This window comes from Tupaia chinensis, unplaced genomic scaffold, assembly GCF_000334495.1.
Source record: "Tupaia chinensis unplaced genomic scaffold, TupChi_1.0 Scaffold146971_1, whole genome shotgun sequence".
Lineage (NCBI taxonomy): Eukaryota > Metazoa > Chordata > Mammalia > Scandentia > Tupaiidae > Tupaia > Tupaia belangeri.
The window spans coordinates 121,448-132,676 of record NW_006206824.1 but is presented as its reverse complement, the minus strand read 5'-3'; the positions used below and the strand labels follow the sequence as shown (position 1 = coordinate 132,676).

Here is an 11,229-nt window from a genome sequence, read left to right as displayed (position 1 = left end):
TGTAGCCATTACACTATCTGCTGGTCCCCTTTTTAAAGTTTTATTTATTTATTTTATGAGAGTGAGGGGTGAGGAAGAAAGAGAGAGAGAGAGAGAGAGAGAGAGAGAGAAGCACACTCAACAAGTTCTTAGATCGTGATCTTTCCATTACCTTCCCAGCCAATCAGGATCATGGGGACATGAGCCCATAGTGTACAGGTTATCCAGGGAACAGACCCTGCTGTCTTCCTTATGGGTCTAGCATTGCGTAAGTGGGAGTCACTGCAGAACCATTGATCCAGCCCCTCCATTCTCTTTTCACGTGATTCCCACTCTAGGTTTTGTCCCTCAATATAGTGAGACAGCTTTTTCATTTAGTTGTCAAGACCACTAATTTGGTTTCAGCAATGTCTAAATAATTACTTAGTTCATACAAACTCTGTTTTTAATTTAGGACTTAATGCTTTGAATGTCCAGAGTTCTCCTCTGATATGCCAATGTTCATAAAACGCAGATAAATCACTTATCAGAGAATAAGTATTGATTCTCAATACTTGGCAGGAAAAAGAAATCTTCCCTAGTTCTAAAGAGCACAGAGAATACTGCTATCAAAAACACCCTGGATAGTTTGGTATGAGAAACATAATGGTGAATTTCATTTAGTCCCTGTTGGCTTAGCTCATTAGCACTAATGATCATGATCGTGGATTATAATTGAGTCCTCTCTGGTCCGGGCAGTTCAGCATAATTATTAATTGTGTCTCATTACATGGTGAAAAACTTTCCAGTTTGAATGATACATTTTGTGTTCTCCCTGGTTATAACTGCATGTTGGCTAGTGAGCTTAGTTCTCTTCTATTTCTATGGATTATACTCCTATCCCATACCTAATGAGTCATTTATGAATGTGTTGGTCTTTGTGGTGCCTAGGGAGAGAATTTGTATGTTTGTATCTTTCAGTACACATACATGACAGAAAATAGAAGGTGTTTCTGATGATGAGTTGGAGTTGGTGTTTTCTGTAAGAAATATGATATTTGTTTGCAGATTCTTCTACTCCCCTTTAGATATATGATTAGAGAGTAACATAACTTAAAAAACACCAAATACACACAATTTATTTATCCGACTAATGTCTTTATCCAGAGGGTTTTCTTTTGAGACTATTCCTATACTTAAAAGAACTTTGTTGTTACCTCAAATATTTCAGTAGTTTTCGTTTTTGTCATTGTTGCCAGAGTGTATATCACATTTTCAAAGTAGTTGGTGTGGGGGAGTTAGTTACATTAGTTTTATAAAAGCCTGAGTTAAGTTGAAGCAAAGTATAAAGTAGCTGGTTGAGCTGAATTCATACTGCTTTTGCCTAAAAGCAACATAGCACTCTCCATCAGTAAGACCAGTTTTCTCTGGGCACGTATAAATGAATTTGGATGAAAGTTTTATACTAGGAAGTAAGAAAAATGCTTTGAGAAATGGCGATGCTTTTTAAAGAGAGGTATACATTACTAATGGGTTTATTTTTCTGGCATGTCAGTTTTGAAAACTCTTCTCCTTTCCTTCTTTCCTACCTTCTTTCCTTTCTCTCTCTCTTTGTCTCTCTCTCTCTCTCTCTTTCCTCATGCCAGAGGATACAACATGTGCACGAGAGAGAAAGCAACTTTGAATGGGATTTGGTCACATCTCAATCCTTTGCCTCCAATTCTCCACCCTGTCAGGGTCTGGACGTGCGTGTGCTCGCTGGTGTGATTTTCAAGCTTCTGAGGCCAGGACTTGAACCCTGGTGGGCCATATGGGATCTAAATTTCTCTGTTCAGTACTTAATCCATTGTTGCATTCCCAGCCCTATAAACTCACTGGATTGCTTTGTAGAATAGTCCTTTCCAGATGACCCAGGGCCGGTGAGCCTGCCAGAATTGAAATATTCTTTCCTTTCTGAGGTGTTTCAACCTGGATTCAAATAGCAGCTTTTGATCATTTTCTTTTGTTCTCTCCTTTGTTTTTCATCTTTTCGTTTAACTGGACTCTTTTCTAATCTTTTTCTGTCTTCTTTAATGTCTTATTGACAGGTATCTATGCAGATGCTTTAGGATAAACGTTTTTGCTTTTTAATTTGGCTTAGCCTGTTGGTGATCTGATAGCCAAGCAGAAAGGAGAAGCAGGACAAAGCTGAGTTTGATACCAACAATACTCCTTTCAACCTTGCCCAGCCCACTAGCAGAGCAGGCTCCCTCTGCGGCCCTGTGACCCAGCCCTATAAAATCCACCCCTTGATACTTGATTTGCTCCCTGTTAGAACCCTTGTTGACTTCTGTACGTAGGTTTTTGTCCTTAGGTTAAAACATACACTTAAATCTGAAGTTTTATTACTTCTTAATTTATAAATGATAGAGGGAATATGAAAGATGAAGGTTAGTAGAATTATATTTAACTTTCTGTGACACAGAATACCTGAAAACAGTTTTTGAATGACCATTTGCAGGTAAATATGGAAGCAATGGTTATGGCTGCTCTAAGTCAGGCTCTTTAAGACCCCCGTTACAGGCAGAAAAAAAGTAGGTCAGATTTTTGTGTTAATGTGTGCTGAATGAAACTCAAATTCTATTTGTAATATGTTTAAGAATTTAAGTAGAAATTCTGATAGATATTGTCATGAATAGTATAGTTTTCATAGGTCCAAAAATAGAGAGAGTTTGCCATCTGGTGGTTCTTGAAGGCATTTTGGTTTCAATTGGAATTGTACTTCTATTTATAATAAAATTAGATTAAAGAAAGTTTGGGGACCAGCAGTTGGTGTAATGATTATATTGCTGAACTCCCATGTAGCTGACTGCGGTTCAAGCCCTGGATCTGGTGGTTTTGAGTGCCCAAGATCCTGAGAGGAGAATGGAGGAGAAGGGATTATGGCATGGCCATCCCCCCTGGGGGGTGATTTCTCGCTTTCTGTCTCTCTGTCTCTCTCTGTCTTTCTGGCAAGCGCATGTGCCTCATAGCAAAAAAAATGAAAATATTTTTCTTATAGAAATTATCATATTATGGCTATTCTTTTAAAAAATGTATATATGCCTCAATTCATAGACAGTGATTAGTTTCTAAGTCTAACAGAATAGTTATCATCAGACTCATTAGTGTTGTAAATGATTTTCATTTTCCCAAGTTGAAGATGCCATGAGAAAGCACAGGTCTGAATGAGAAGCTTTTATATCTCCAGACTTTACTATTGATATATACATCCCACCAATATAACAGTTTTTAAATAACCATAACATTTAATATTTTACCTTGGAGTATGAGTGTTTTTGTCTAATAACTATGCCTACATGCTCTTGTAATATTTACGATTTTTTTAACGTTAATGTATCTATTGCTCATTAACTTTAATGTCTTAGAAAATCCTCCTTTGTGGTTAGTGACTTAACTTAGGTCTTGCCATGAAAATTATGGATAGCCAGATAAATACCTCCCTACTATTTTATTTGTCAGTTCTTTCTTAAATGGCCTCTGTGTCTATAATTTTATTTTAATTTCATCTTCTTAATTCCTTGAAATTTAAATAGTTTTCCATCCACATATGGGCTTTCTTCAAGTATATACTTCTGAATGATGTACTCATTTCTGTAAAATCTATTAGCACTGAATTTACCAATTGACTGATAGATAGTTGGTTAAAATAGATTTTTACAGCTTGTCATTTGTAATTTCATAGATCCGAGATCAGCCTGTGGTTGGGCAGCTTATTCCAGACTGCTATGTGGAACTTGAGAAAATCATTTTATCAGAGCGTAAAAATGTGCCAATTGAATTTCCTGTAATTGACCGGAAAAAATTATTACAACTAGTGAAAGTAAATCAGCTCCAGTTAGATGAAAATGAGCTTCCTCATGCAGTTCACTTCCTAAATGAATCAGGTTTGTGTGTTTGTTTCTTATTTTCTTTTCCAAGCTTGGTTAAAATAATTTATAAAAATGTCGCTGAAAACTTGTGTCAAATTTAATCCAAATTTAAGAGCATATCTATAAAATGTATTAACAGATCTCTGCTTTTTCTCTTTTTGGAAAATCATAATGGGCATGGACTTTGAATCATATATCCTGTCATAAAAAATGACATTTAGAACTCATCTAAGGACATAGTGGAAAGAGTCCTTGAGCCAGGGTTAAAACATATGGATTTAGTATTCAGAAAATGGCTTTAGTATTCAGAAGGTTTGGCTTTAGTATTCAAAAGGTTTGGAACCCATGAGCACTACCATATTGCTTCGCAGTATCAAGTGAATTTAGTGCATGTTAAAGTTGTTTTTATACCACAAGAGAGAATCACCTGGGGCACTTAGAGAAGTGATTGTGTTGACACAACTGCTGGAGTGGCTAATCCTGCTGTCTTCCAAGAGAGAGAGAGAGAGAGAGAGAGAGAGAGAGAGAGAGAGAGAAGCACACTCAACAAGTTTTTAGACCGTAATCTTTCCATTACCTTCCCAGCCAATCAGGATCATGGGGACATGAGCCCATAGTGTACAGGTTATCCAGGGAACAGACCCTGCTGTCTTCCTTATGGGTCTAGCATTGCGTCAGTAGGAGTCACTGCAGAACCATTGATCCAGCCCCTCCATTCTCTTTTCACGTGATTCCCACTCTAGGTTTTGTCCCTCAGTATAGTGAGACAGCTTTTTCATTTAGTTGTCAAGACCACTAATTTGGTTTCAGCAATGTCTAAATAATTACTTAGTTCATACAAACTCTGTTTTTAATTTAGGACTTAATGCTTTGAATGTCCAGAGTTCTCCTCTGATATGCCAATGTTCATAAAACGCAGATAAATCACTTATCAGAGAATAAGTATTGATTCTCAATACTTGGCAGGAAAAAGAAATCTTCCCTAGTTCTAAAGAGCACAGAGAATACTGCTATCAAAAACACCCTGGATAGTTTGGTATGAGAAACATAATGGTGAATTTCATTTAGTCCCTGTTGGCTTAGCTCATTAGCACTAATGATCATGATCGTGGATTATAATTGAGTCCTCTCTGGTCCGGGCAGTTCAGCATAATTATTAATTGTGTCTCATTACATGGTGAAAAACTTTCCAGTTTGAATGATACATTTTGTGTTCTCCCTGGTTATAACTGCATGTTGGCTAGTGAGCTTAGTTCTCTTCTATTTCTATGGATTATACTCCTATCCCATACCTAATGAGTCATTTATGAATGTGTTGGTCTTTGTGGTGCCTAGGGAGAGAATTTGTATGTTTGTATCTTTCAGTACACATACATGACAGAAAATAGAAGGTGTTTCTGATGATGAGTTGGAGTTGGTGTTTTCTGTAAGAAATATGATATTTGTTTGCAGATTCTTCTACTCCCCTTTAGATATATGATTAGAGAGTAACATAACTTAAAAAACACCAAATACACACAATTTATTTATCCGACTAATGTCTTTATCCAGAGGGTTTTCTTTTGAGACTATTCCTATACTTAAAAGAACTTTGTTGTTACCTCAAATATTTCAGTAGTTTTCGTTTTTGTCATTGTTGCCAGAGTGTATATCACATTTTCAAAGTAGTTGGTGTGGGGGAGTTAGTTACATTAGTTTTATAAAAGCCTGAGTTAAGTTGAAGCAAAGTATAAAGTAGCTGGTTGAGCTGAATTCATACTGCTTTTGCCTAAAAGCAACATAGCACTCTCCATCAGTAAGACCAGTTTTCTCTGGGCACGTATAAATGAATTTGGATGAAAGTTTTATACTAGGAAGTAAGAAAAATGCTTTGAGAAATGGCGATGCTTTTTAAAGAGAGGTATACATTACTAATGGGTTTATTTTTCTGGCATGTCAGTTTTGAAAACTCTTCTCCTTTCCTTCTTTCCTACCTTCTTTCCTTTCTCTCTCTCTTTGTCTCTCTCTCTCTCTCTCTTTCCTCATGCCAGAGGATACAACATGTGCACGAGAGAGAAAGCAACTTTGAATGGGATTTGGTCACATCTCAATCCTTTGCCTCCAATTCTCCACCCTGTCAGGGTCTGGACGTGCGTGTGCTCGCTGGTGTGATTTTCAAGCTTCTGAGGCCAGGACTTGAACCCTGGTGGGCCATGTGGGATCTAAATTTCTCTGTTCAGTACTTAATCCATTGTTGCATTCCCAGCCCTATAAACTCACTGGATTGCTTTGTAGAATAGTCCTTTCCAGATGACCCAGGGCCGGTGAGCCTGCCAGAATTGAAATATTCTTTCCTTTCTGAGGTGTTTCAACCTGGATTCAAATAGCAGCTTTTGATCATTTTCTTTTGTTCTCTCCTTTGTTTTTCATCTTTTCGTTTAACTGGACTCTTTTCTAATCTTTTTCTGTCTTCTTTAATGTCTTATTGACAGGTATCTATGCAGATGCTTTAGGATAAACGTTTTTGCTTTTTAATTTGGCTTAGCCTGTTGGTGATCTGATAGCCAAGCAGAAAGGAGAAGCAGGACAAAGCTGAGTTTGATACCAACAATACTCCTTTCAACCTTGCCCAGCCCACTAGCAGAGCAGGCTCCCTCTGCGGCCCTGTGACCCAGCCCTATAAAATCCACCCCTTGATACTTGATTTGCTCCCTGTTAGAACCCTTGTTGACTTCTGTACGTAGGTTTTTGTCCTTAGGTTAAAACATACACTTAAATCTGAAGTTTTATTACTTCTTAATTTATAAATGATAGAGGGAATATGAAAGATGAAGGTTAGTAGAATTATATTTAACTTTCTGTGACACAGAATACCTGAAAACAGTTTTTGAATGACCATTTGCAGGTAAATATGGAAGCAATGGTTATGGCTGCTCTAAGTCAGGCTCTTTAAGACCCCCGTTACAGGCAGAAAAAAAGTAGGTCAGATTTTTGTGTTAATGTGTGCTGAATGAAACTCAAATTCTATTTGTAATATGTTTAAGAATTTAAGTAGAAATTCTGATAGATATTGTCATGAATAGTATAGTTTTCATAGGTCCAAAAATAGAGAGAGTTTGCCATCTGGTGGTTCTTGAAGGCATTTTGGTTTCAATTGGAATTGTACTTCTATTTATAATAAAATTAGATTAAAGAAAGTTTGGGGACCAGCAGTTGGTGTAATGATTATATTGCTGAACTCCCATGTAGCTGACTGCGGTTCAAGCCCTGGATCTGGTGGTTTTGAGTGCCCAAGATCCTGAGAGGAGAATGGAGGAGAAGGGATTATGGCATGGCCATCCCCCCTGGGGGGTGATTTCTCGCTTTCTGTCTCTCTGTCTCTCTCTGTCTTTCTGGCAAGCGCATGTGCCTCATAGCAAAAAAAAATGAAAATATTTTTCTTATAGAAATTATCATATTATGGCTATTCTTTTAAAAAATGTATATATGCCTCAATTCATAGACAGTGATTAGTTTCTAAGTCTAACAGAATAGTTATCATCAGACTCATTAGTGTTGTAAATGATTTTCATTTTCCCAAGTTGAAGATGCCATGAGAAAGCACAGGTCTGAATGAGAAGCTTTTATATCTCCAGACTTTACTATTGATATATACATCCCACCAATATAACAGTTTTAAAATAACCATAACATTTAATGTTTTACCTTGGAGTATGCGTGTTTTTGTCTAATAACTATGCCTACATGCTCTTGTAATATTTACGATTTTTTTAACGTTAATGTATCTATTGCTCATTAACTTTAATGTCTTAGAAAATCCTCCTTTGTGGTTAGTGACTTAACTTAGGTCTTGCCATGAAAATTATGGATAGCCAGATAAATACCTCCCTACTATTTTATTTGTCAGTTCTTTCTTAAATGGCCTCTGTGTCTATAATTTTATTTTAATTTCATCTTCTTAATTCCTTGAAATTTAAATAGTTTTCCATCCACATATGGGCTTTCTTCAAGTATATACTTCTGAATGATGTACTCATTTCTGTAAAATCTATTAGCACTGAATTTACCAATTGACTGATAGATAGTTGGTTAAAATAGATTTTTACAGCTTGTCATTTGTAATTTCATAGATCCGAGATCAGCCTGTGGTTGGGCAGCTTATTCCAGACTGCTATGTGGAACTTGAGAAAATCATTTTATCAGAGCGTAAAAATGTGCCAATTGAATTTCCTGTAATTGACCGGAAAAAATTATTACAACTAGTGAAAGTAAATCAGCTCCAGTTAGATGAAAATGAGCTTCCTCATGCAGTTCACTTCCTAAATGAATCAGGTTTGTGTGTTTGTTTCTTATTTTCTTTTCCAAGCTTGGTTAAAATAATTTATAAAAATGTCGCTGAAAACTTGTGTCAAATTTAATCCAAATTTAAGAGCATATCTATAAAATGTATTAACAGATCTCTGCTTTTTCTCTTTTTGGAAAATCATAATGGGCATGGACTTTGAATCATATATCCTGTCATAAAAAATGACATTTAGAACTCATCTAAGGACATAGTGGAAAGAGTCCTTGAGCCAGGGTTAAAACATATGGATTTAGTATTCAGAAAATGGCTTTAGTATTCAGAAGGTTTGGCTTTAGTATTCAAAAGGTTTGGAACCCATGAGCACTACCATATTGCTTCGCAGTATCAAGTGAATTTAGTGCATGTTAAAGTTGTTTTTATACCACAAGAGAGAATCACCTGGGGCACTTAGAGAAGTGATTGTGTTGACACAACTGCTGGAGTGGCTAATCCTGCTGTCTTCCATCATGTGTTGATCTCATAGATGAAAACACCCAGACCAACTCCAGTGCTAATTGTGAACTTGTTGAGTGTTACCTTCCTAGAAATGTGTGAGTTGATTTCTAATATTCCAGTAAGTAGCTGGGAAGCTAGAGCACGTCCCTTATAGCAAAAATCTCCCTACAAAAAAAGTATCTAGGGTTCTATATCACAGGAGGATGACCAAAGTTAACAGCAATTTATTGTGCATTTCAAAATTCTTAGAAGAAAATGTTTTAAATATGCCCAACACGAAGTAATGTTCGAAATAATCAATCTGAAAATTAACCTGATTTGGTCATAACACACAGTATATATGCACCAAAAAACCCATGAGGTATCCCATAAATATTTACAGTTATTGTCAATTAAAATAATTTTTGAAAACTTTCATGTGGATTATAATCTATTTTCTATTACCATAATTTTTAAATTTGAATCTGAAAAGATGTGTCTTTGTAGTATATATTTTAAAAGCTAAAAATTAATTCCGTATTTCTATTATTTATAAATACATGCTCTGAAGTACATGCTGATGTCTCAGATTTGCTTATTTATGATAATTATATATAGTTTTATTTTATATGGTTCATTTTATATATTTCATAAGGAAATGTTATAAAAATTATGACTATGAATCTATTATAGAATATTGGAACTTTTGAGCTTGTGAAGTTTAGTCCCATTTCAACTGCTAACTATACTGAAGTTTCCTCACCTGTCAAAGGAGGTTGTACTGGATTCTTCCTAAAGCCCAGTGATATTTGTATGTTCTAGATTCCAATTTTCACTGTTTGATTCATTTTTAATGCAGGAGTCCTTCTTCACTTCCAAGACCCAGCACTGCAGTTAAGTGACTTATATTTCGTGGAACCCAAGTGGCTGTGTAAAGTTATGGCACAGGTTGGTGTCTTACATTTTTGTGGTATGGGGTAATGATTGAAGAGTAGAACAGATAACATCTAAAGGATAGAACATTTTAGAGTCTGATTCAGTTAAGGAAGAAACTTTGCTAAAATGCCTAAATTTATAAAACATATAGAAGACTGCTTAAAGAAAAGTTTCATGGATGTAGTTCACTTTTATTTCTGTTTTCAAAACATAGACAGATGTTTGTATCACTCTGTCCCATCTGCCTTTCTAGATCTTGATGATATCTTTGGTTTGATCTTTAACTTGACTAATATTGAATGAAATCCTTAGAGTAAACATATATAGAGAAATTGGGTTGACACAGCCATGGTAGTGTGAGCTGGTGTATGCTAATTACAGCAGTCTGAGGCTCCAGGGCAGGCCTGGCTTTGATTCCCAGTCCACCCTAAAAGCCCAGTACAATGGCATGATTCCCAGTGCACAAGGAAAGCACAGTACAGTGGCAGTGGCATGTACCTGTAGTCCCAGCTACTTGGGAGGCTGAGGCAGGAGGATTGCAACATATCAAAACTGTCTAAAAAGAGAGAGAGAGAAAGAGAGAGAGAGGGAGAAAGAGGGAGAGAGAGAGAGGAAGGAAGGAAATGAGGATTATGAGCTTGTGAAACCTCTATCTATTAATAGATAACTTGGAGAGGGGTTACAACTCTTCAGTGGAATAGTCTGAGCTCTGATAATTTTGAAAACTCTGAGTGGCATTTATATTTCCTTTGGAAAATGGTTTCTTCTCTCACTGATAATCCATTACCAGTGTGTTTATATAATTAGTTCCAATAATCCATCACTACAGGTTTGCAATAGAAAAACATACCAGCTTAGGGTTTCTCACTCTCAATACTACTGACATTTTGGAACAGATCATTTTTGTTGGGTACTGTAGGAAGATAGCCGCATCTTTGGTGCCTACTTTCTGCATGCCAGAAATACTTTTCCAGTTATGACAAGCAAAAATGTGTTCAGATATTGCCAAATATTTTCAGAGGGTGAAAACTAACCCTGGTTGAGAACTGTTGCATCTATAGCTTACTCATGACTTGAGGTGAACTCAGGATGTTGCCAGCATGCACAGTACCAATGAGTGTGCACTAATAACTCTTTTATGAGTGTAATTGATAATTTTCGTGTGACTCACTGAGCACTGATTAATATTTTCATATTTCAAGTAGCTCTTCTAATTTAACTATAACGGTAATTCAATTTCTTCAGATAATCCTTTTTTTTTTCCTTTTAATTTTTAGTGCCAAAAAGTATGAAAGCTTATAAGAGAGAGAGAAACAGAGAGAAATAGAGACAGAAAAAGCATCCCCCAGTGGGGCATGATTATACCACAATCCTTTTTTCTCCATTTCACCATTTGATCAGGATTTAGGGCATGTATGCAAATATGCATGTTTTTCAAGTCTTTGGACTGGAATTTGAACTGCAATTGGCCATATGAGCTCTGGCCTTTAATGCACAGTGCTTGACAGCTATACCGTGGAACCAGGACACCCTCAGGTAGTCTTAAATAATAGTTCTCAAATTTTATCTAAAGGAAAAAATATGAAGGTGTTTTGAAAAGGGAACTCAATTGAAGCTAAATTATATGCCACAGAAGTTCAGCATATATTTATATGTTGTTCGACT

At 36.3% G+C, this 11,229-nt stretch overlaps 1 protein-coding gene across 1 annotated transcript in view; it reads left to right on the top strand.

The window, feature by feature from the left end:
* The window catches only part of LRRK2 (leucine rich repeat kinase 2), a 186,508-nt gene that overhangs the window by 103,288 nt on the left and 71,991 nt on the right, over positions 1-11,229 (top strand). The window contains 2 exon segments of the mRNA XM_027768596.1: positions 3,683-3,884; positions 9,488-9,576. Of these exon segments, the coding sequence (XP_027624397.1) occupies positions 3,683-3,884; positions 9,488-9,576 (291 nt within the window).